The sequence below is a fragment of the Podarcis gaigeae genome (assembly GCF_964106915.1).
Source record: "Podarcis gaigeae genome assembly, chromosome: 9".
Classification (NCBI taxonomy): Eukaryota; Metazoa; Chordata; class Lepidosauria; order Squamata; family Lacertidae; genus Podarcis; species Podarcis gaigeae.
Genome location: NC_139685.1, coordinates 6069732 through 6095821, shown reverse-complemented (window position 1 = coordinate 6095821; position 26090 = coordinate 6069732). Strand labels below are relative to the sequence as shown.

The window sequence follows — 26090 nt, the reverse complement described above, 5'->3', positions numbered from 1 at the left end:
CCAGCATGAGTTTGACCAAACTGCGGGAGGCAGTGGAAGACAGGAGTGCCTGGCATGCTCTGGTCCATGGGGTCACGAAGAGTCGGACACGACTAAACGACTAAACAACAACATTTACACACCCTCTTCTTTCCTCCGAGGAGCTCAGTGTCTCCCCATTTAATCCCTACAACACCCCGTGAGGTAAGTTAAGCTGAGAGAGGCAGTGAGTAGCACAAGTTCACCCAGTGAGCTTCCTGGCCAAGTGGGGCATTGAATCCTGGTCTCCCATTTCCCAGTCTCACACTCTAACCATCACACCACACTGTCAGATATGGACTACAGCAGGGGTGGGGAACCATTTTTCAGTCAGAAGGCCACATCCCCTTCTGCACGACCTTCAGGGAGCCAAAAGTGGGCAGAGCAATTGATGTAAATTTTATCTCTGTACCAGAGGCTAGTTTCTGCACAGATCTCCCTCTCTCCTCCAACCAGGCAAGTAAAGGTAAAGGGACCCCTGACCATTAGGTCCAGTCATGACCGACTCTGGGGTTGCGGTACTCATTTCGCTTTATTGGCCAAGGGAGCCGGCGTACAGCTTCCAGGTCATGTGGCCAGCATGACTAAGCCGCTTCTGGCGAACCAGAGCAGTGCACGGAAACGCCGTTTACCTTCCCACCGGAGTGGTACCTATTTATCTACTTGCACTTTGACGTGCTTTCGAACTGCTAGGTTGGCAGGAGCAGGGACCGAGCAACAGGAGCTCACCCCGTCGCGGGGATTCGAACCGCCGATCCTCTGATCAGCAAGTCCTAGGCTCTGTTAGAGTTCAAGAGCACAGTCCAGCCAGGCAAAAACCACACAAGGACGGTGCCAAGCAGCTGCAACTACTGAGGAAGGTGGTTTGGGAGGGTCTCTGGTTTGGGGAGAGTCCCACAGGCCAGATACAAAGGTTGGTATGGGCGGCATTTGGCCTGCCAGGCCTCAGGTTCCTTATTCCTGGGCCTAGAGCCAAAGGTGGATGAGGTTACCGTTTTCTCTCTCTCTTTCTGTCACTCCCTTCTCTGTTCTCCCTTCCTTTTTCTGCCATCACCCCTCTTTTCTCTCTCTCTCTCTCTCTCTCTCTCTCTCTCTCTCTCCTCTTTTTCTTTCTCCTCCCCGCTTCCTTGCTCCCTCTTTTCCTCATATCCTCTTTTTCTCCTTGAGACTCAGCCCTGTAAGAGCTGGTAGCTCTTCCAAAGGGAGGCAAAAAAGAGGTTGCTGACTTAGGAGCTCTCCTTGGTGCTGTCATGAGTGACCAGCTCTGCAGACTCCTCTCCAGGACCAGAGCAGGACAGCTTTGCTCAGGGCGAGTTGGGTCCTTGGAGTTGCCCAAGGTTGTGAGATTCTGGCTGCCTCATCCCATTGATTCCCACTTTCGACAGGACAGAACAACTGCCCAGATCAGGCCACGGACCCACCTAGTCTGGCATCCTGTTTCCCTCACTGCCCACCTAGAAGAAGGACCGCTGCTCATTGGTAGAGCATCTTCCTTGCATGCAGAAAGGCCCTAGCCACAATCCCTGGTGGTGTCTCCAGGCAGGGCTGGGGAAAATCCTGGAGAGTCCTTGCTGCCAGTCAGCTTGGGCAGTACTGAGCCAGGTGGAACAGTGGGCCTGACTCAGCTGTATTCCTCATACCCCTGGGGAGCCCTTAAGCAGGGCTTATGGGCAGCAGCCCTTCCCTGTGATTAACCCCCTGCAATGGGGATTCAGAGATGAGCTGAATGGAGGTTCCATCTAGCCACCGCTAGCAGCCATAGAGTTCCTTGAAACTGAGGCATGGACAGAAAGGATGATCTATTGCAAAGGAGGGAAGCTCCTCTATCTTTGTAGTTGCACAGGAGATGGAGGTGTAGGTTAATTCTCATGGAGAATTCTCATGGAGGCGCAGGTCAATTCTGTGTCCAGGGCAGCTGTTTACCAGCTCCATCTGGTACGTAGGCTGAGACCCAACCTGCCCGCAGACTGTCTCGCCAGAGTGGTGCATGCTCTAGTTATCTCCCACTTGGACTACTGCAATGCGCTCTATGTGGGGCTACCTTTGAAGGTGACTCAGAAACTGCAATTAATCCAGAATGCGGCAGCTAGACTGGTGACTGAAAGATTTTCATTGGCTCCCAGTACGTTTCCGAGCACAATTCAAAGTGTTGGTGCTGACCTTTAAAGCCCTAAACGGCCTTGGTCCAGTATACCTGAAAGAGCGTCTCCACCCCCATCATTCAGCCTGGACACTGAGGTCCAGCACCGAGGGCCTTCTGGCAGTTCCCTCCCTGCAAGAAGTGAGGTTACAGGGAACCAAGCAGAGGGCCTTCTTGGTAGTGGCGCCTCCCAGCAGATGTCATGGCAATAAACAACTATTTTACTTTTTAAAGACAACTGAAGGCGGCCCTGTTTAGGGAAGTTTTTAATGTCTGACACTGTATTGTTTTTAATATTCGGCTGGAAGCCACCCAGAGTGGCTGGGGAAACCCAGCCAGATGGGCGGGGTATAAATAATAAGTGATGATGATGATGATGATAATGATGCCATGAATGTTGTAATTTGTTCGGTGCTGCCTGGCAGGCCACAGCTGGTACCATGACTTCAGGATCCAACTTCCCCTCTTTGGGGGATGAGGCCATGAACCTAGAATGGAACTGCTAACAGAGCAACCCAGGACCCCAGAATGACAGCAGAGGAAGAGGCTGTTCTGCCAACACCCCTCTAGACTGCGGCCCTCCAGGTTTGGCGATGCCGGGTTAGTTGTGCTGCTGAAATGTGCAGCTAGAGAAACAAAAATGCAGAGACAAAATTTGTTACGGCACCCACTTTGGCTTCTGCACCCACCACTGGCATGCAGCTCTCAGAGGAGAATGTGGCCCTTGAAAAAGATTCCCACTCCAGGTGGCTCCACCTGCAGCTGTGCTGAAGGCTCCTCAAAGCATCCCGGTCACCTTGCCTCTGTCAAATAGAGCCACTGCCTGGAGCAGAGCCCCTGCCAACATCCTCTCTTATGTATAGCTCTGAAGAAGGCAGGAAGTCTTCCTTGGTCTCCCAGAGTGGGATGGTGAGAGGGAAAGGCCAAATATTTGAAGTGGATCCTTGTGAGGATCCCGGATCTGAGAAGGATAAAGATGGTTGTGTAGGTCCTTTCTGCAAAGGGGTTTCTCCCCTTCATACACAGTAAATGTGCAGGGGATTGCCATTTATTTTGTGGAATCCAAACACTTTCCTGTTGCGTTCCAAAAGCAAGAAAGGATTGGACTCTGATTAATAAAATACACACGAGGCTTGACCAGCAAGACTCTGGGAGGCAGTGCGAATAATAATCTGTCACACCCTGGCCCAGGCCCCTTTTATGAACAAACGAACTTATGGTATAACACAGTGCTTGTAGGAACCAATCAGGTGTCCTTCGAGCATTTCAAAAACGCTCCCCACGTGGGACAAAGTTATATCAGAGAAATCCTTGTAACTACAAAGAAACTATTTCCTACTTGAGCATGCATACATAGGTAAATGTAAAGGGACCCCTGACTATTAGGTCCAGTCATGGCCGACTCTGGGGTTGCGGCGCTCATCTCGCTTTACTGGCCGAGGGAGCCGGCGTACAGCTTCCAGGTCATGTGGCCAGCATGACTAAGCCGCTTATGGCAAACCAGAGCAGCGCATGGAAACGCCGTTTACCTTCCCGTCAGAGCGGTACCTATTTATTTACTTGCACTTTGAGGTGCTTTCGAGCTGCTAGGTTGGCAGGAGCAGGGACCGAGCAATGGGAGCTCACCCCATGGCGGGGATTCAAACCGCTGACCTTCTGATCGTCAAGTCCTAGGTCCTGTGGTTTAACCCACAGCGCCACCCGCGTCCCGTGATGCATGCATACATAGTTCAGAGTAAATAAAATAGGAATCAAGGAGGAATGATTTTAGCAAACCCCAGAGCTCATAAACAGCAATAAACAGGAGAGGAAGGACAGGTAGTATTTACCATCTCCTTGTGAACTCTCTTCCTGGCCCTAAGATTAACAAAACTAACATTAGCTACATCAAAGCTACCTTCTATCTTTATGACCCAGGATGCCTGTGTTTTAGAATGCTTATACGTGCCTGTCAGGCGTAGAAAATGAACAGTAGAGAAGATGGGCAGAGATGCAGAGGCTTATGGGATTTAATCAGAAATTATTGTCAATGAATCAAGCCCAGTCAACGTAATGCTTTCATTGTGGACACAATGGCTTGCTCCATATTTTCATAATTCCTCATAGCAATCCCACCTGACCCCCACATCTTCCCTCAGAGCATTGTGCACAGTAAGGATTTGCCTTGCTGAGTCAGGTCAAAGGCCCACCTCATTAACCAGTCTCTTTTCGACAGGAACTTGCCACAAGACTCCAGGTTTCAATCCGGTCCTGCTGAGCCCCAGGAACCATCAGTGAACATCAGAGCAACCACAAGGGACCAAAATGGAAAATGGCAACTCAGCTCTGTACAAACGTTGCTAAGGCAAAGCGATAGACAGCATGAGACCTTGGCACCTTGGAGGAGGAAGGAGAGGTCTGTGTTTGCTTGGACGCTGTGGAGAGAATTGCTAGGCAGCAGAGCACAGAGAGAAAGGACAACACCCCTGTTTTGAGGAGATGCTGACACAAAATGTGTTTCTGTGGCTGTCCCTTGGGCACCTTGGAAGCATCTTGCAGCCATTGGCCCACGGCAATTAAGCAGTCCTGTCCTGTCCCCTAGGAATTCACTATCTAAGGTACTGACTGCCCCCATTGTTTGACCTCAGCGTCACTGCTTTGAACATGGAGGCTCCATTTAGTAACCCTGGGTGAGAGCTTCTCTTGAGGGCAGATCACATTCCTTATGTGTTGGAGCATGATATCTTGTTCCGTGGAAAATGTGATTCTTCCCCAAGATAGCAAAGCTATCACCAATGCAGGTGGCCATTGGAAAATGCGATTGCCGGAGTGTTGTGTCCCAGCTGGACGCATTGCTTGCATCTTGAATGGCAGAGAGACAGTGTATCTCTCTCCAGCAAGGTCTGGCCCCCACCCATTGTGGGATTTGTTAACAAAACAAGGCACAGGGTGGGAAACACCTGGAGCCACCTCCCTCCAGAGCATAGCAGCATTGGGGGCTTTTCCGTTTAGGAAAAAGGTGAGCAAGGGGACACAGGATGGAGGTGATAACACTATGCATAGGGTTGAGAAGTTCCCACTTGGTGCTGTCTGCTGGCTTGCTGCTTGACCTTCTGGGGTCAGCCGGAAAGTGTAAAGTGAAAGGTAAAGTGAACCTGCTGACTCAGGTAGCAGGTGGTTGGGCAATGGGTGACGTTGGAGCAGGGATGGAGAGCCTCAGGACAAGGGCCAAGTACCTCTCTGCAGCCCTCTTTATTATTATTATTATTATTATTATTATTATTATTATTATTATTATTATTATTAATTTATTTATACCCTGCCCATCTGGCTGGGTTTCCCCAGCCACTCTGGGCGGCTTCCAACAAAATATTAAAATACAATAGTCCATCAAACACTAAAAGCTTCCCTAAACAAGGCTGCCTTCAGATGTCTTCTAAAAGTATGGTAGTTGTTGTTCTCTTTGACATCTGGTGGGAGGGTGTTCCACAGGGCGGGTGCCACTACCGAGAAGGCCCTCTGCCTGGTTCCCTGTAACTTGGCTTCTTGCAGTGAGGGAACCGCCAGAAGGCCCTCAGCGCTGGGCCTCAGTGTCCAGGCAGAACGATGGGGGTGGAGACACCCCTTCAGGTATACTGGAGCCTTTGGCACTCTCCCCAGGCCGCACCCTCTAATAAGCCACGCCCCTCACCTTGCTGTCTCCTGGAGTGTTTTGGTCCTGTTGGAATGTGTGTCCGTGAACTCTGATTGTGGTTCTCACTTGCGAGAAGGGAGGATAGAAAAGGATATGTTGGTGCTAAGGAATCAGCTTATTGACTACTGGCTTTGCCCTACATTTTGTGGGTCCCACCTCATGGCTCACCTCCGATGGCTACCCACAGCCCACCTTAGACAACCTGAGTAGTTCATTCCTTCCCACAATAGGTGAACACAGCCTACAGGACCAAACAATTCTGATTTGCTCATTGGCACTGATATATTCCCAGAGCAGCCTCTTGTTCAAGTCTGTAACATTTTTATGGGGGCGGCGGGCAGTTGAATTATAGAATAAAACTGTAAATCCAACCCATTGAAATAAACAAAAGCACCCTCCCTTTCTGGGAGCATATAATATTTTCCCCTTTACTTTATGTATCACTTTTACAGTAACAAGACAATCACAGCAATCTATTCAAAGGTATAAGTACTCGCCATAGTGCAATTCCGGGTCACTCAATGAAATTGATTGACAGTATATCCAGGGAGGAGGAAATAAGATATTCCTCTACATAGCAGGCACTTTATTTATGGCTCTGGCTGGGATTGAACCTGGGACCTTCTGCATTCAAAGCAGATTCTCTACTGTTGAGCTACATCCCTTCCCTGCTGTTGAGAAAGGCTCCTAAATGAATGAAGAGGCAGCCAGGCCAGGGCACATATTCCATGCACACATGTTTCTACAACACATTCTGGGGCTTGCATTCCATTTAAGCCTGGAGTGGCCCCCAGTGGAGGTGGGGACAGCAACCCCCCCACTTCCAAAGCAGCTGAGCTGGGGACAAAGGTGTCATTTGTCCAATGGGCAGCCCAGTGCTTTTTCTGAGGCCTAGCAGGATCACCAACCAGTTGAGGTGCTTTCGACACACCTGGCCTGGCATCTTACTCTAAGCTGTACCCCTTCCCTGCACCTTCTCAGCAGCTCTGTTGTCCTTATCCCTACACCTCTGCTTTTCAGGGTTTTACAGCCCTGCTCACAAGCTGACTGCAAAAGTCGGAAAGGATGCTGTGTGCGCAGATGGCATCCCCTCCAGCCCCTGAACCGCAAAATCTGCACACCTCCTCCCAACTCCCTATCAGCATCCGCAGGCCGTCAGATGCATTAATTGTTTCCCTAAGCTCTGAGCCAGTGGAGAGATACCAACCCTCCCAGCTCAGCCATTCTGCCCCTATCTCCCCATTCATCACCCGGCTCCCTCTTCTAATCCAGCTGCAGGCCATGGAGCCATGCAAGGAAGAATGACAGATTCTGCCATGGAAAATGTGCAGCCTTTTGGGGAAGGGAGGGCCTTGGCTGCCCACTGTCTCCCGTCTCCTGCCTTGAAGGACTCCTCCCTTTAAAACAAAAGCCCTGCTGTACGGGATAGTGGAGGGGAAGCGAGAGGAGAGGCTGGATGGGCCATAGGGTGTCCTGGGGATGGGATGAGAGAGAAGCCTTTGTTTTTGTTCTCCTTGCTATCTGCCAGCAAGCAGCAGATCCTCGCGGCTGGAGGCAGCGGCTTATCTCCTTGCAACACAGATTGATTCATTTCACTTCTCTTGCGTCTGCATAATTGAATATTAATTGTCAGGTGTTGTTGTTATTGTCTTTCCCCCACGCTCTCCCTCCCTCCAGAACCACGCCAGGGCAGGAGTGCAAGGCCTGCAGCAAGGATAGGACAGGTGCCCCCTTACTCTGAGTGCCTCAGGCCTTGGGACAAGAAGGCAGTTAGAGAGAAGGTGGCAGGTGAGGTTGAGGGATGGGGAGTTAATTCGCCCTCCAGGTCTGGAGACTCCAGCAGCCCATCAGTCACTGGGTGTTCTCTTGCTATGGAGTAAAGGAGGGAGGCTTATTGCCAGCCCTAGCTCTGACACTGTTTGTGCAGAGTGCAAATGCTGCAAGGCATGGCGGAGACTGCCTCTTCCTGACACCGGCCTTGACCTGACAACAGGGGCAAAACTAGGCTTTATTCACCCTCATCAAAGACCCAGTTTGGCAGTGCCCCACTAATGAACATTTGCATACACACACATGCTGGGAGCCTCAATGGCTCCCCTCTGGAGGCTTGGCCCAGGGCAAAAAACATGGCTAGCCCCCCTTGCCCCGTAGCTATGGCACTGCGTGACAAGTGAGTTCTTGGCTGGTTGTACAACTGACCTCTGTACCCTAAAGTAACCTTTAAAAAGGTAAAGGGACCCCTGACCATTAGGTCCAGTCGTGACCGACTCTGGGGTTGCGGCGTTCATCTCGCTTTACTGGCTGAGGGAGCCGGCGTACGGCTTCTGGGTCATGTGGCCAGCATGACTAAGCCGCTTCTGGTGAAACCAGAGCAGCGCATGGAAACGCCGTTTACCTTCCTGCAGGAGTGGTACCTATTTATCTACTTGCACTTTGACGTGCTTTCGAACTGCTAGGTTGGCAGGAGCAGGGACCGAGCAACAGGAGCTCACCCCATCGCGGGGATTCGAACCGCTGACCTTCTGATCTGCAAGCCCTAGGCTCTGTGGTTCAACCCACAGCACCACCCGCGTCCCTCATAAAGTAACCTTTAAGGCACCCCAAATCATAGCCCCCATATATTGGAGAATACCTATTACAGGTGTTGAGAACCTTAATATCTCCCTCTCCCACTGCATTCCTTTCAGGATAATCTGTTGCAGGCCATATGCCCCTGTATCCCTGCTGGCCCCAAAATTTGCTTTTTTGCAATATGCCCTCGCACCAATCATTGCAGCTACAACCAAGCATAAGAGATTGGGAGTGGGCGCTTTGTGTCTTACACCAGAGGATGAGGAAAGAGGGGGACTCCCTGCCTGTCATTGTCTCTGGCTCCGCCAATGCTGGCCTCCCTGCTTTCGGCCACACCCTGCTCAGTGGGCACCAGGCAGCGCTCACAGTGCTATGGCCACCCACTGCTGCTTGCTGCTACCACTAGGGACCGCTGCTGGAAGGGGGGGTCGCCAGTCAGTCCCCCACCTTTGCCCATCCCAATTCTCAGCTCTCCAGCCTCTGCAATCTGGGGTGCGAATAACCTGGTTTCCTCTTCAACGTACAGCAGAGAAGCCTCAGCACCCCACTCCTCGCTCTGGCTTTCCAGCAAACTCACACAGAGGCAGAGCTGAGCTGATTGATGGGTTTAATTTGTGGTGGTTCGTGCCACTTTGGCATGGAGGAGAGAGATGATGGATGTCTTTCTCTCCTGCATCATGGGAGGTTGTCAGAAGGCCTGTAGCCTTGGCAGAGGATGCGTCGCCTTGGCCTGGTGGAGTTTGCATTGAAAGTGACAGAGGGCAGAAAGATGGGAAGAGTGAGCTCCTGGTGTTGTGAGTCAAAGAAGGCTTGCTCAAAAGCAAACTCGTGTGTTTAAATGGGACTGGCTCCTAAGCGTGCCTGAGATCACAGCAGGAGACCTTACGAGGCAGGTGTTCTTCCTACCTTAAGTATCTCAAAGGAAAGCTCTTGAACTGGCTCTGAACAGAGGCAAGGTTGGGCATTGGCTGGGCCCCCCAGATCAGCAGAGGGCCCACATGGTGTGAAGATGAAGGCAAATCTCAGCATCCATGCCCTGTCTATCTGGGAGGGAAGCAGGGAAAGCACCCTGCCCCCACCCGCAAATTCCTGGAAGCAGAGAGGCCATATACTGAGTCAGCCCATTGGTCCATCTAGCTCAGTAGTGCCTACACTGAATGGCAGCAGCTCTCAGGGATCTCTCCTGACAATGCCATTGGGGGCTGAAACGGGAACCTTCTGCTTGCAAGGCAGGTTCTCTGCTGCTGAGCTACTGCCGTTCCGCCAGGTGCTGGGGTGGGAAGTCAGGGCCTGATCCATGTGAGCGTGAACTTAACTGCCACTAGCATTGTTCCAAAATCCCAGCAGATGTTTTGTGTGTGCCTACGCTGCCAGGCACATAAAATAAAGTGCAACAATTATGCCAACACCTCCACGTCTGTCTGCGTGTGAGTCATCAACGTAATTTCTAAGCAGTTGGAAAAATGCTTTCTGGGTTTGACAGTGCTCAAATCACTACTGTATTATTTTTTATTGGGGAGGCCCTAATGGAATCTTCCAGCTCCACACAAACTCTTCCACATTTTGGACAAATCACCCTCTCCCTTCTAGGCATCTAAAAATGGTAGCTAAGTGGGACATCAGCAAAGATCAAGAGATCTGCTCCACTATAGTGCTGACTATGGATGGATCTGGCTAGGTAGACTGACAGCACAATCCTCTGCATACTCAGAGGCAAGCTCTTCTAAGTTCAGTGCAGCTTACTCTCAGGTAGGGACATCAGAGAATTGCAATGGAAATGGGAGTGGAAATTGCAAAGGTTTTCTTATTCGTTCCATGTCCTGTATGGAAATCAATCCAGTTGATATGGTCAGTATTTGCTGCTGCTTTCACTCTGCAAACCCTATGTAACTGATTACATTCCCCCTCCTTTTGCATTGATTCTCCTTTCCATTGAAATAAATGGGGTGAGAATGGCTCAATGGCAATGTAATGTATGCAAACAATTGGTCAACATTTGGTAATTTAACTGCAGTGAGACAAATGGTGTTGTTTCGGGCAGAAGACAAACTGCAGTGGCACAGAAACAGTGCTGGACGCAGTGGCGTAGCGTGGGTTGTCAGCACCCGGGGCAAGGCAAGTAATTTGCGCCCCCAAACCCGTGGATTTGCGCCCCCTAACCCTAACCCCAGATGTTGCGCCCGGTGCAGCCGGGCCCCCCTGCACCCCCTACGCTACGCCACTGGCTGGACGTGACAAATACAGGGTGGCGTAGAAGACAATGGCTTCTTACGCCCCTCCTCCCAGGAAATTGTACAGCCTGGATAACTGAACAGTGCAGAGCAGAAGACGCGGACGCCCTCCTTGGCCAACTTGTCTGTTTATTGGTTGAATTACAGTAAAGAAGTGCATAGAATCATAAAATTGTAGCGCTGGAAAGGACCCTAAGGGTCATCTATGCATTGCAGTCAGTTCTATCCTGTTTTTAAAACAGCCCCCCCTCCCAGTCATATAACAACATTGGGGGGCCCCAGTGCACACATGTGGTAAGGCCCAGTGGGGCCTGGCACACCCTCCTAAAGGCCCGACAAGGACTAGTCACAGCAGCAGGAGGGCCCGACGGGGCCCGTCCAGCTGTGGAATATTGTGGGGGCCTGACCCCCTCAGTATTTTGGGGGGGGGCTTGGCCTCCCACCTCCCCCATAGATGGTGTGCCTGGATAACAAGTTAGAAAAACTGCAATTAAAGCCAGCCATATTGCCACAGAGAGACATGGCAAAGAAATGCAGGCAGAAAGGGCCTAACAGGGTGGTGTTAATCGTTGTTGTCCCCCCCGGGGGGGCTTCCAGAAATAGTGGCCAAGAGGGCCATCAGGAAAGGTGCTCCTCCTCCAATGAGCAGAACATGGGGTTCTGAGGTAGGACTTGTGTAAAAAAAAAACCCCATTGTGCAATCATTGTGACTGGTAGGATAATTTCATTTGTGATTCATCTGGTCTGCCATAGGGAGCTGTCAATATCCACCACCGATGACAACAATGAATTAGCCATGTGAGTCTTCAGGGCTGCAAGCCACGACATTACCATCTCCTCTGTGTTCCCATCTAGCCATATCTCATGCCTTCCTCTGAAGGGTGTTTTTGTGTGTATAAAAAGAAACCAGTGCCATCCTCTTTCAATTTAATATTTTGCAAAATGTTTTGAATTATTATTAATTGATTTTAGATTCAGGCAATTTCAAGCTATGAAAGCAGCAGGGCTCTGGAGAAGTCAAGCCCATCACTATGTTGGCTGCAGATCAATAATTTCCTGCCTTAGAGGGTGGGGAAAGGCAGGGAGAGTTTGTTAAAACTGTGACCAAAAATAAAAGGTGTCTTAAAATAGCCTCTAGGTTCTTGCTGCACAAGGTCCTTAGGGTTTTTTTATTCATTAAATTGTTGCAATGTCTGAGCTGTAGAGATTAAGCAAACTATATAAGGATTGCCAAAAAGAACATTTTCTTGCAAAGTTTTTAACAAGCAAATTTCATCAGCTGAAGCTTTTTGTAGCATACAAAGGCAGTGATTGGGAAAGCTCAGTCTGATTAACTTATGCCTGTCGTGTCACTATTTAGTTTTAAAAGTTTTAAAGCCATGTGACCTCTTGGACACAATGAAAATGCTCTGGCATAATGTTTGCATGAATCTGAATTTTGGGGACAATTCCATGTGATCTTGAAGAAGACTGAACTTTCTTATATGCATAATTCAAGATAGCATTATCTGTAGGGAAGTGGCAGCAGTGGAATCATTTGTACAAGTCTCGCTGAAGAGGGAGCACAATTTGTAGTCTAAAAAAGGGGTGGAAAGTTGAAATACACCAAATTCCAGATACCATAATCAAGAAAAATTCTGATTCTGGGGAATGTTTACATCTTTCCCAAAAGGGAGGGCATTGTGCACATCCTAATATAGTTAAGGTGCTTAAAAATCACCCAGAAAGCTGATTTTTAAAATACAGGTAGCCCATGGAATCCTGATTATTAGAAATGTAGTAAGCAGCAAGCTAGGCACCGTCAAGCACCTTCCAAGGCCCAAACCCAAATATGCCATAAAAAGTGACATTCCACATAGCAAGGCCACAGACACTGTCCAATTGGCACTTGTGACACTAGCACAACCACAACTCACACAGCACACACTAATCTGAAAACTTGCACCATGTTGTGTGTGTGAGAGGCGGAGAGACCATGTTTCTCAAACAGCCCACTCTTGTGGTTTGAGTCACAGGGAGACGTCATTTGCCTGCAACAGAGGTGCTGGATGGAAAGAAGATCCTTAGACCCTGCACAACGCAGCAGTGTGAGTGTGGAAGGGACTTGGTTGGCAACCGTCTCTCTCAAAAGACAATAGTGTGCCTCTACAGGTGAAGTGAAGGGAGTTACCGTATTTTTTGCTCTATAAGACTCACTTTTTCCCTCCTGAAAAGTAAGGGGAAATGTGTGTGCATCTTATGGAGTGAATGCAGGCTGCACAGCTATCCCAGAAACCAGAACAGCAAGAGGGATTGCTGCTTTCACTGCACAGCGATCCCTCTTGCTGTTCTGGCTTCTGAGATTCAGAATATTTTTTTTCTTGTTTTCCTCCTCCAAAAACTATGTGCGTTTTGTGGTCTGGTGTGTCTTATAGAGTGAAAAATACAGTATCTTTCACAAAACCTCCTAAAAAGTCCTGCAGAATCCAGCAGGTGGCAGCTGAAGAACAGTTTGTAGGCCATAATAGCTCAGCAACAGAGCCCCAAATACTTTGAGGGGTGCAGATTCCAAGTTTGGTCCCCAGTTTGGTCCAGTTGTAAGGATTGCAGGTAGCAGGTGATGGGAAAGTCTCTGGAGTTGCTGTCAGCCGGAGTGTGCAAAATGAAGACAGCCAAACTATTGGCCTGGTACAAAACAGCTCCCTGTATGTGCTGCAAGACTGTTCCCCTTTTATGCATGGTGGGTTGTAGGCTGACTGTGAAACCTTCACTGGAGGTTTTTGAGCGGAGTTTGGATGTACCAGGGATGCTTCAGCTGTAATTATAGATGCCGACTTCCTGGGGCCCTGAGCACCCACAAAATTCCCCATGAAGGGGCCAGGCACCCACAAATTACAGCACCAGGGCCATTCACGCTGCATGGCACCCACTGGCCCGGGCACCCAGGGCCCCAGGGCCAAGCTAGCCCTCCTGGCTGTAATTCCTGCCTTGCAGGGGGTAGCCTAGATGACCCTCGGGATCCCTTCCAACTCTACAGTTTTATGATTCTGTGCTGCCGTTCTGCCCATGGCGAAGCGGCTGCCCATCGGAACTCACGTTGCCAGCAAACCAATGTTTGGCTAATTGGCCCTTGGCTTCCTGCCCCGATCCTTCGGAGGGCAGCTCTGCTCACTACGGGCGTGGCGTTTCCACAACAAAGAGCAAAGCGCTCCTGCTTGAAATATGCGCAGGGGCGAAGCTCTGCCAGAGCAAAACCCCGGTGCTGTGGGACTCCGGTTCCCGTCAGCACCAGCCTGCGTGGCCAGCGTCTGAGGGGGGTCCAGCCAGTGGCGTAGCGTGGGTTGTCAGCACCCGGGGCAAGGCAAGTAATTTGCGCCCCCTAACCCATGGATTTGCGCCCCCTAACCCCCACGCTATGCCACTGGGTCCAGCAGCACCTTAGGGGGGGCATTGGTGCCCCATCGCCGCCTTGGGGCTTCCGCCTGACGCATCTGCACCGAAAGCAGCGGGCCGCGTTCCCGAGTAAATAAGCGAAGGGACGGGCTGCAAGGCGCCTCCCTGCAGATCCGCAGAAAACAGCCCCCCCCGCCCCCCATTGCTAAGCAGCAAGAACAACAGCGGCGGTGCAAGGATAGATTGCAAGCCCCTCGGGGCACGTCTCGTGCCATGCACGGGAATCACCCCCCACTACACCCCCCCAAAAAACTCCCGGGAACTGTAGCTGATCGAGGGCGCTGAAGAACCTTGAGGTGGAAACTACGGTTCCCAGGGATCTTGGGGTGCGTGCGAAGGTGCCTTAAATATACAGGCAGATGCGTAATTGGCTTAGGATTTTATTTAAGTTAAGTGATGAATTAATATGTTTAATTTCATAATGTGAAGAGCTAAGGATGTTAATGTTTAAATTAATTCTTTTTTAAGAATTGTGATTTAGAAAACCGTTAGAAGGACATGCAATGAAATTCAACCAAGAGGAAGCGAGGAAGTCACTTAATAATGTTAATAAGTGTAATTTTTAATAAGGCTATGATTTATGTTTGTTTGTTTATAATTTTGTGAAAAGCAATAAAAACTTTTTGAATGGAATATATATATACACACACACACGCAGATATGCAGATGCGCCTTGCAAGTCCATGCGCTGCGCCATCCAAATGGCATCCTATGGTGCGGAGGTCCCGCCCGGGTCTCTCCGCCAGAGGAGCTCCCAGCCCGCCGTCCGAGCGGCTGCCCGACTCCGCCCCTCGGAGGAGGAGCCCGCCGCGCCCTCTCCCCGACTGCGCGTGCGCAGCCCCGGCTCTCCTCTCTTCCTCCCGCGCCGGCGCCGTCCTTCGCGAGGGCGCGAGGAGGTTAGTCCGCCCTGCGCCGCCGTAGCCTCGGCCCCGCCCGCCTTTGCCCTCGGAGCGTCTCGCCAGCGGAGCAGCAGCGGCGCGTGGCCGTCGGAGGAAGGAAGACAGGAGGCCGGCCAGGAGCAGAAGCCGCCGCAGAAGCAGCCGCCGCGCCGGCCGCCACCCCCGCCCAGCCGCCCCGCCGCCGCCCCCCCTTCCCTCCCGCGCCTCGCCTCACGGCCGCCGCTTCTCTGTCCCCTCAGCCATGTTGGCAGCCGCTCAGCTCCTCCTCAGCCGCCGCTGCGCCGCGCCCGTCCTCCGCGGCCTCGTCCCCCGCGCGGCCCCCGCAGGTGAGGCGCCCCTCCTCCCACGCTCCCGGCCGCGCCGGCGCCGCGGAGCTCAAGGCCTGGCCGTGTCCTTGCCGTGACCCCGCTCGCCCGCGGGGAGCCGATGGGCCTCCTCGAGGCGCCGCCGCTCGCGCTCGGCCCGGTTCTGACGGGTCCCCTGCCGCCCTCCCTCCCTCTCCCTCCGGGGGACGCTCAGGGCGCCCGTTGCGCCCGCTGCTCGGCCTCGTCGCGACCCTGCGGGGGGGGCAAGAGGGGGAGGGAGCCGGGTGACCTTGGCGCGGGAAGCGGCGGCGGCGAGGAAGGTCGCGGGCCCGCCTGCTCTCCCTCAGCCGCCCCCTTTCCTGGGCTCCTGAGCTCCCCTCGGTAGGAAGGTGACGGACGGGCCCGGGTTCAAATCCCGCGCTCGGCCGTGGATGAAGCTCTCTGGGCGTGACCTTGGGGTCAGCCTAGCCTGCCTCGCAGGGTTGTCGGGAGGAAAGGGCGTAAATGCAACGAGGAAATGATTTTGAAGGCAGGAAGAGGATCAGAGACGGAAGAAGATCTCTGCCCGGTTACTCAGGCGGGATAATGTGCTTTGGAGTATTCCTAAGAAAGGAGAGTTTCCCCGTCTCTTCGGGATGGGTATAGCTGCCTTTGGGTCTGATCTGCAGGATATTCCCTCAGTTTCTGTTCCTCCTGGTTTCACTTTTTGCATGTGGCTCTGCTTCCATTTCATGGAATAGGTTTCTTCTCTTAAGGACCAACTCTTCATTTCTAGGTGCACATCCTTTAAGGCTCCCCTCCTGCCTGAAAACGGGCTCATATGCTGATATGCTGTCAGTCCAGGCTTGAAAACAGTTGCAGTCAGAGCCGTACGTGTTCTTAGCTTGTCCAAATAAATGAACAGTTTACTGGGTGACCTTGAGCCCACCAATCTCTCCTCAGCTTCCCTGCCTCACAGGTTCACTGTGAAGGATGCAAAGGAGTAGATCATGGGTAGGAAAACTAAGGCCCAGCCCAATCGTCTTCTAAATCTAGCCTGCGGATGGTCCGGGAAACAGCGTGTTTTTACATAAGTAGAATGTGTCCATTTATTTAAAATGCATCTCTGGGTTATTTGTGGAGCCTGCCTGGTGTTTTTACATGAGTAGAATGTGTGCTTTTATTTAAAATGCATCTCTGGGCTATTTGTGGGACATAGGAATTCTTTCATTCCTCCCCCCCCCCCAATATAGTCCGGCCCCCCATGAGGTCTGAGGGACAGTGGACCTGCCCCCTGCTGAAAAAGTTTTCTGACCCTTGGAGTAGATGATCCTGTTTGAATGCTACCCTGAGTTCCTTGAACTATGTGATAGGGAGGAACTATGTGATAACCTGTCTGTATTCCATTCCCATTTAAGAAGGACAGTTAAGGTCATGATCTGCTTAAGGGTGCTTCCAGACAGTCAGTATTTTGAAGGAGGGATTCAGGCACATACTGGAACTTTAGGTTTGAACAATTAAAGTGGAGTTATTGCCCTGATGCAACAAATCCATGTTAAAAAGAAGGGTGTTTTTTTACAGTTTGGAATGTGGCAGGGCAATGAATTGAAAACTGAGATGATTGAATGGGAAGGTGTATGAACACAGCACAAGCATATCAGAATGAATATTTATTGTTGTATATCAACCCCAGAAACAAGTTGGAATGACGGCTCACTATAGACTGACATAGACTAATCGCTGAGTAATCTTTGTGCAAGCCAATCAAGATGGGTATTTCGTAAGTGGGTCAAATGGAGGAGCCCTAAGATAGGGACATCTGGAAAAAATACTCTGCCTTATGAACTCACTTATGCATGGCTTTGTTGACTTGTTCCAAACCAGGATCTTTTCAAGTCAGTGTGGTTCCAATTTACATGTGAGTTGGCTCTATACAATAGCTTGATTGTGAAAGTAATATCTAAATTAATTCCCAGCAGGCAAATTGGCTCAATAAAACTTCACTGACATTGAGGCAGTGCATTGGAGAACAGTGTTGATGCAGTCGTCAAATTGGTGCCTATTCTAGGTGAAGGCTCCTAGATACTTAACAAGTGTTGCATGGCCTTTGTGTCTTGTACTTATCCCCCAAGATGGCAGGTGAAGGTACTGGAAACTAAGAATACCATTGATGCTAAGGACTCCAGCAAATTTTGCATTCATTTAACAGATATGATTTACCACAAAATCTGAGGACGTTGAAATACTGATGGTACTGAAAATTGTCTTTGACCACCAACATTGCAACAAAGCATGTTTTACTTTAGAGCAGCTGTTCTGAGATGGAGGCTTATTAGCCGAAGAATAGAAAAATCAAGAGTGAAATGGATAATTTTCAGCTGAAATGCTAGCATCTCATTTCTTTGGGTAGTTTCAACACCTGGCATTTTAAAATTCCAAGCCCGTCTAGTTTCTTCTGTGGATTGGGCAACAGCAAGACAATGTCCAGAATGAAAGCAGTTTTTTTACTCTTGTTTGAGTTCATTGTACTGCTGAATTGGACTAAACAAAGTGAATTTTTGAATTAGATATTATTTATGCAGCAGCAGTAAATGGCACCTTAAATCTAGGTTATGGTCGCTACAACAGAATGTCTATTTCCGGGGGGAGGTTGGACTAGATGACTCTATGGGTCCCTTCCAATACTACAATTCTAATATTCTATGATTGCAGCTACATTGCTTTACGTGCTCTTACAACAGTGCACTTGTCCCAGTATGCAAGGAGAAACATACACTATGGAAATGGTTTTTACTATGGACTAAAGGAGAGGTTTTTAGACTGTGGTCGCCAACCAGGTGCCCAGATATCTCCGCATAGTCACAATTAGACCCACACCAGTAGCAAAATGCCACTGGCTAATTTCTAACACTGACAGTGATCCTGCAGGATGTGTTAAGTAGAATATGAATTGCTACTCTGGTGACAGACTTTAGAACCCTTAGATATATCTGCTTCAAATCTTTGCCAGAGATAATTGAACTTTGGAACTTGCTGCCTCCAGGTACTTATAAAACACACACACACACACACACTCCTTATGAAGTGACTCCAGACATGTCTATTTTTTCAAGCCTGTTCTATTTAAGTGAGCTTTTAATCTTCTCCATTATCTTCACTTTCTCTTGTGTGTCTGTTTTTCCCCCCAGTTTATAAACTTGAAGGCAAGGTTTTGTTCTTAGTTCTGTATACTGTACTGTTCAGAACACTGACTTATTTTAGATAGTATTGAAGTGTGATTTTAATTATTATCACTATTATTAACTATCCTTCTGGCGTACATTCTTAAGCATTCAGGGACTTCGTGTTTTCCCCTGAAAGCACCAGGCTATCTCAACTATGTAAATAAGCCCAAAGGTGACTTGCTAGCAAAAAAAAATTAATCTAAAGCTGGGAGGGATACCTGTAATGTGTGTGTTAAAAAGTTATGATAATTTACAAAATAGCAATTGGATTGCTGGAAAGCTTATTCTGATGGGATGGTAATTAGATTTTTTAGGTGACTTAACTTGCCATGAATGCTGAAGATATGTTGCTCCAGCAATGCAAATCAATACTCTGCTGTAGTTTTTCTACCCTTCGCCTGCTGCCTTCTGTCCCTCTCTCCCTCTTCGGGCAGGAAATGGGGAAATTCATACAGCAACCCTTGTGCACAGCTGGGCAAACCTTTTAAGGTGGTGTAGTTTAGGGCTGTTTCAGTGCATGTTTCTCTTTACTGGGGAGGGAGGGGGTGATGACATAGTGCTTCAGTAGAAACTCTGGTAGCTACAGTCTGGAAGTGATGTGGGGATGGTTCTGCTGACCAAAGCAGAGAGCTGCATTCCTGGGATTTCACGTGTACACTGACTTCCTATGCATGCCTGCTGTGTTGCAGCTTTACCTTGAGCTCTTTAATATCTTCCTCTTCTTCCCACTTTCTGTTTTTGTCACAGCTGTATTGCCTGTGCGCTGCTATTCTCATGGGTCACATGAGTCAGATGAAGAGTTTGATGCTCGCTGGGTGACGTACTTTAATAAACCGGATATCGATGCCTGGGAGCTAAGGAAAGGTAAGTGAGGGAGAGTAGTATTGAAGAGCTTGCTGTGTGCTGCTGCGGCTGCAGCTGAATGGAGGCATTTCTGCAAGCTGGTTGTGGTAGCTTGCATGGAGAAGTCAGCCCATTTTTCTTCACTTCCTGCCCAATATTCCACCAGCCTTAATGGAACTGTTCCAGAGCATAGAATCATAGAATTGTAGAGTTGGAAGAGACCCTGAGGGTCATCTGCAGTGCAGGGATCTCAGCTAAAACATGCGTGACAGATGGCCACCCAACCTCTGCTTTTAAGATTGTACCTCTGGTATTTTAATAGCTGTATGAGTAGTAAAAAATGGTCATTTATCCTAACTTGCTGAAATCGAAACTGATTCAGTGTTTCTGTCAGTCCCTTGATGTTTCAGCCATGCCTCACCTTTTTAAGGCATATCTTTTGTTAGGGAAAGAGAGATAAGACTGACTTCGGCTGTACATAAGAGGACAATGGTATTAGGGCGCTGAACGAGCACTAAACTGATCCCTTTGACTGTTGAATGCCTTGCAATATTCTATTTAAGGTAAGAGGAAGTGTACAGTTTTTATTGTGTTGACGGTTGTCAAGACAAAATGGCACTTTTTATTGGGTGACTCTTCTTCGCTACAGAGGCTGAACAGCAATTGATAGTTTAATAAAGTAAGCTTTTAGAAAACTCCCCAAAGTACCATATTTTTCCCTCTATAACACGCAGATTTTTTCTCCTAAAAAGTAAGGGGAAATGTCTGTGCGTGTTATTGAGCGAATGTGTGATCCCTGGAGCTGACAGGCGCGAGTGAAGGCAAAAATCAGGCAAATATCAAATCATCCGGAGAAGGGAAGCCTTGAAAAGAGGAAGCTGCTGCTTTCCTGCATTCTGCCTCAGGGTCTTACTGCCCACCCGCTTCTGTTTCCTTACTGTGTTTGCTCAAATGGAACAAACAGCAGAGAAAACCCCTCCCCTACAGGCAAGCAGAGGGGAAAGCAGAGCGTCCTTCCTTCTAATTCCTCTCCGTGCGTCTAGGGACTCGCAGGCAACATGCAGGTGGGGGGGGGGGAGAGAGAGAGAGAGAGAGGTGGGTGGGTGGGTGGGTGGGGGGAACTTTTGCCTTCCTTTCCTCCCTCCGGTAAAACCCCTCTCCTGCATTCTTAGCCAGCTGCTTCTCCCCACACCCCTCTCGGTGCTCCTTGTCCCTTCTATGTTTTTCCTTCCCTCCCCACTTAAAACGTGGTTCCAATCATGGATCCACATGGATCCTCAGGATCTTTGCATTGAGTCACCCCAAATTCACCATCAGATCACATAGCAATGATCTGATGCAAAAACAGGGCTGCAATGGTGCAAAAACGTGGTTACAAAGCACGGATCCACATGGATCCTCAGGATCTTTGCACTGAGGCACCCCAAATTCACCATCAGATCACTTAGCAATAATCTGATGCAAAAACAGGGCTGCAATGGTGCAAAAACGTGGTTACAAAGCACGGATCCACATGGATCCTCAGGATCTTTGCATTGGGTCATCCCAAATTCACCATCAGATCACATAGCAATGATCTGATGCAAAAACAGGGCTGCAATAGTGCAAAAACGTGGTTACAAAGCATGAATCCACATGGATCCTCAGGATCTTTGCATTGGGCTACCCCAAACTCACCGTCAAATCACATGTCTGTGGCCGCAGCATGAAGCACAAAAATGATACACCCACTATTTCATTCAGAATTTTTTTTCTTGTTTTCCTCCTCTAAAAACTATGTGTGTGTTATGGTCAGGTGCGTGTTATCGAGCGAAAAATACGGTATGTGAGTTCTTAAATAAGCAGGGAGCATAAAAGCCACAAACATTCAGAATCTTAAAGTTGTGTTTAACTTTTCAAGTTTAAAGTCCACAATAAATGGAGCTTTGCTGTGGAAATTGGGATCTGTTGGATGGGATGCAAAAAAATAGAATTGAAGTTATGGCACTGAAATGGCATATTACAGATTTGATCTCAGATTTTGTATGTGGAACGTAAGCAACATTTCATGTTGGCTCTACAAATTTTGTGTACTGTGGCAATAACAAATATCAGAAGTCACTTGCAGGAAATTTGGTATTAATAATATGTTCTGGCATATTTAGATATAATCAGAAATGTTAGGAAGAGAAATTGAGCCTGTGTGACACACTCCTGAACTTGTAAGAACAACAGAATATTCTCATTTTTGTTCATTCCCACAGGCATGAACACACTGGTTGGTTATGACCTGGTTCCAGAACCAAAAATCATTGACGCTGCTTTGAGGGCATGCCGACGACTAAATGACTTTGCTAGCGCAGTCCGTATCTTAGAAGTTGTAAAGGTCAGTGAAAGACACATGAGTCTGAGCAGCCAACACCGTGCTTCTCCATTTGCCTCTGTCTTTATAGTGTGTATATTGTGGAGTTCCGGCTTGCTGGTGATCCATAAAGAGCCTTTGCACCCTGTGTAGAGATTTGTTTGACTAGCCTTGAGAGCCTAACAAATCTTTCTAGCCAGCATTGTCTACTTTAATGGTCATTGGCTCTCCACAGCCTGTGACATAGGTCCTTCTAACCCTGTTAAGCTTGATCTTTTTGACAGGATATGTGCAGCTGAGAGTGGAACTTTCTGTAAAAAAAACATGTGCCCCTGCCCTGCTTTTGCCCATTTCCCCACAAAAGTTTACCAGGCTACTTATAATGGAAGCCTATGCATGTAAACTCAAAAGAAAGCTCCACTGTGTTCAGTGGGATTTGCTTTCAGGCGAGTATAGATTTGTAGCCTCATATAGCGTCTAAACCACAGAGCCTAGGGCTTGCCAATCAGAAGGTCGGCGGTTCGAATCCCTGCGACGGGGTGAGCTCCCGTTGCTCGGTCCCTGCTCCTGCCAACCTAGCAGTTCAAAAGCACGTCAAAGTGCAAGTAGATAAATAGGTACTGCTCCGGTAGGAAGGTAAACGTCTTTTCCGTGTGCTGCTCTGGTTTTGCCAGAAGCGGCTTAGTCATGCTGGCCACATGACCCAGAAGCTGTCTGCAGACAAACACCGGCTCCCTCGCTTGGCCAGTAAAGCGAGATGAGCACCACAACCCCAGAGTTGTACGCGAATGTCCTTAACAGTCAGGGGTCCCTTTACCTTTACCTTATAGCCACTTTCACCTCTAAAAGCTGGATTTTGAAGCAGTAAATTATTGCTTAACTCTTGGTGAAATGCTTTTCTCTTGTGTGTATTTTTTTAATAAAAAAAACCCTTAAGACTATTAAAGAATTAACCCTATTTGCCTTGGATATGAATCTGTCTTGGTTTTGTTAACTTTAAATTCATTTTGTGTTCTTTCAATTAGGACAAAGCAGGGCCTCACAAGGAAATATACCCATATGTTATCCAGGAACTTAGACCAACATTGAATGAGTTGGGAATCTCAACTCCAGAGGAACTTGGCCTGGACAAAGTGTAAACATTATTGGTAAGAGAACAAATCTTCAGTCCTTTGTGGAAACAGCTTTTAAATCATCCATCTTCTTTACCAGGCTCCTGGACAGTAGCACGAGGGTTCCCAGGAGATCTCATGGGGCCATCTGAGATCTTGCAAGCTCTCAAGAGGTGGGAGCAGTTCCAGGGATTGTTCTGACTGTGTGTGATTTTGCTTTTATGTGCAGCCCCCCGGGAACATAACCCTTGTGCAAGTTGCAATTGCCCTGCACGCCAGATAGAGTTTGAGCTATCTTGAGTAGAACACCAAGGCTTCGTTTTCTAGGTTTGCCTGAGGAAAGGCAGAAAAAAGACTTGCAAATTCCCTGCATTCACCTAGCCCCACCCTCTTTTCTGGTGGGCCATTCTGGATGTACTTGAAATGTAGTTCTTATACTTAAGTGATTAAAAAAGACTGGAGAAAAGTACAGTGAACACTTCTCATTCATCAGTGTCAGGCTCCTTATTTCTGAATCTGACTCAATTACAGCCATATAATATTGGTGCTTGCTTAGTTGTCTGCATCAAATAACTTCACTCCTGGCAACCAGGAGTGTTTCTCCTGCTGTCATATGTGCTGAACTTACAGTGGGGGTCAAGCACTCAGCCTAAGCTTAGCAACTGCTGTTCTGTTAATGGAGCAGCATTGGAGACTATGCAAACACGTCACTCTTAATAGGACAGTGCTATGGATGTTTAGTGGCAATACATGCAATGCTCTGCTAGCTTTAAGCTGTCACTCATTTAATGTACAGAAAAAAGCAGCAGAGCCCCTGCTAGGTGTAGTGGCACCAGGGAGGAGAGAATGGACAGCATTTAATAGCAAGCCTGCACAAACCTGAGTTGACTTTAGGGATAAAATGCTGTTTTCTCATAAGTATTCATCTGGGGCAAGTGGCCTTTGCAGGGAGAAAGGCTTTTTTTTCCAGTGAGAAGAATCTGAGCTGTTACTCTAACGTTGCATTGGTTATAGTGAATTGGGGTCCTCATTTGCAGCCACATAACCACAATCTACTGCTCGGGCACCATATGCTTTGTGTTCTGTGTAAACACTAGAATCCTACAGACTTTGAATGAAGAGCTGCAACTCTGTATGCAGTTAGAAATGTTTTACTGGTTCCCATGCTTCCCTGCCCAAGCAACAGAAGGTGGCCTTCAGTCAAACAATGACATAGGGCAGGAAGCACATCCATGCCCCCATCCTGGCACCAGTTCTGCTGGGTGCCCTTCTTGGTCCTTGGTCTCTGTGGCCAGTGGCTGCTGCCACACATACTAACTCCTTGCAGGCAGGCAAGCAGGCTTGCGACAGCAGCCCCAAGAGATTTCCAGGCTGAGTTTCTTCTCCCCCCACACCGTCCTTATTAAAGTGGGGTGCTCCCCACTTTATGCAATTTCACTTACATGTGTGGGGACCCAGAATGTAATCCTTGTGTACGTGTGTGTTTGGGGGTGTCTTATCAATTTTATTTACAGTGGTGCCTCGCAAGACAAAATTAATCCGTTCCGCGAGTCTCTTCGTCTAGCGGTTTTTTCGTCTTGCGAAGCAAGCCCATTGACAGCTTAGCGGATTAGCGCTATTAGCGGATAAGCAGATAAGCGGCTTAGCGGCTTAGAAAAAGGGGGGGAAAGGGAAAAAAACCCGCAGGAACTCGCAAGACATTTTCGTCTTGCGAAGCAAGCCCATAGGAAATTCGTTTTGCGAAGCACCTCCAAAACGGAAAACCCTTTCGTCTAGCGGGTTTTCTGTCTTGCAAGGCATTCGTCTTGCGGGGCACCACTGTTTTAATTTATTTCATACCCCACAAAATGTACTTCCCCCTTTTTTTATAAAAATGACCAGAGTGACTAAGAACAGTACAGTCCTGAATAAAAGAAATAGGAACAAGAAAGCCATTGTACAATAAGATAACATAAGAGCAGATTAAGAACGGCAGTAAATCAAAACACAATTATTTTACAAATACAGATTAAGACACAAAGGCTTGTGTCCAGTACTGTGTGCACGGAGTCCCACTTGTGAACCAGGTTGTTGCTCTCCTCTCCCTGTGTGCCATCCACACCTGCTCTGTAGGGGTTCTCCAACCGTTTGGAGCAGATTCTGAGGTTGCAGGGAGAGGGGTGTGTGGTGTGTTGTACAGGCAAAAGTCTGCAGTGCTAATGGAACAGTAGCGCTGGATGCAACCCAAAGCAGTAGAGAGAACTAAGCAAAATCAGCCCAGTTTGCCAGATACCTGCTAAAATAGAAAGAATATAGGGCAAAAATGTAAAGCAAATGTTGTTGAAAGAAATGTTTTGAAGGGCTGCTGGGATATATGGTGTGCGTGCGTGCCATATATATGTGTGTGTGTGTAATTCTTTAGACTGCATATATATATTTGGAGATATGAGGAAAACACAAAGGTCACAAAGCTGTGGTAGAAAAACAGTCTTTTTACACCACTGGGCAGCAAGCTGTTAATCTGCAGCTGCTTGGTACACAGATCAGATTATGTCCCCCCAACTATCCATTTTTTCTCTTTCAGAAGCTTTCTTGTGGGGGTGGGGAGGCAGAAAGAGCTTGAAAAGGGTGTAGAAATGCATGAACTAATCCATGATATCTGTTCTCTTCCAGATGAGCTTCCTGTGCGGTTATTGTTAATGCTATTTGATTGTACAACAATTGCCTGGAATCAGACGTTAAAATATTACTTATTTGAAATTACTACTTCCTTTTATTGAGTCCTGGAGTATGTGTTGTGAAGCTGGACCTAATAAAGGGGAACTGGTTTGAACTGAGTCTTCTTTGTAGCCTGTCTTATTATATACTAGAAAAGAAAATCTTAGTTCCCATAATAAAAGTGAATAAACATGGGGTACAGAACTTAATCCTCAATTTCACAACCTGACAATGGGATTCTCAAACTTCATTTATTGGTGGCAATGACATTCAAATTTTTATTGCTTGTGTGTGGATCCCTATAAAGGACATTGAAGGAGGTTATCATTACATGTTTTTGTTTCAAAACACCATATGAGTTCATGAAACAGATGGGGCCAGGAGCTTGACTTCCTTTTCCTTGTGCAGATCCTATGTGTGCACTGCTACACAAAAACCACAGCACTGAACTTGCTTGCTAAGGACAGCCTCTGTTTGATTTATATATCTGGCCCTTCCTCCAATCAGACACACAGGGTGACTAATGGCGAGAACCAGATAAAACAACATCCAGTGAGAAAACCATTAAAAATTCCGTAATTCATGATAAATATAGTACTACTACAGCAATGCAATTTTTTTGCTC

General features: G+C 48.3%; 2 protein-coding genes across 3 annotated transcripts in view; both read left to right on the top strand.

Moving 5' to 3' along the window:
- The window catches only part of CLK3 (CDC like kinase 3), a 200346-nt gene that overhangs the window by 132232 nt on the left and 42024 nt on the right, over positions 1 to 26090 (top strand). The window lies entirely within an intron of this gene.
- COX5A (cytochrome c oxidase subunit 5A) lies at positions 14913 to 25585 on the top strand. 2 transcript variants are annotated; one of them, XM_083698479.1, is made up of 5 exons: positions 14913 to 15290; positions 19220 to 19336; positions 21559 to 21680; positions 22682 to 22804; positions 25421 to 25585. In XM_083698479.1, the coding sequence occupies exons 1-4, from the start codon at positions 15206 to 15208 to the stop codon at positions 22793 to 22795; spliced, it is 438 nt and encodes a 145-aa protein (XP_083554605.1). In that variant the 5' UTR covers positions 14913 to 15205; the 3' UTR covers positions 22796 to 22804; positions 25421 to 25585. The 2 variants fall into 2 exon arrangements, with proteins under 2 accessions (XP_083554605.1, XP_083554606.1); XM_083698480.1 differs by lacking the exon at positions 14913 to 15290 and adding an exon at positions 15890 to 15908.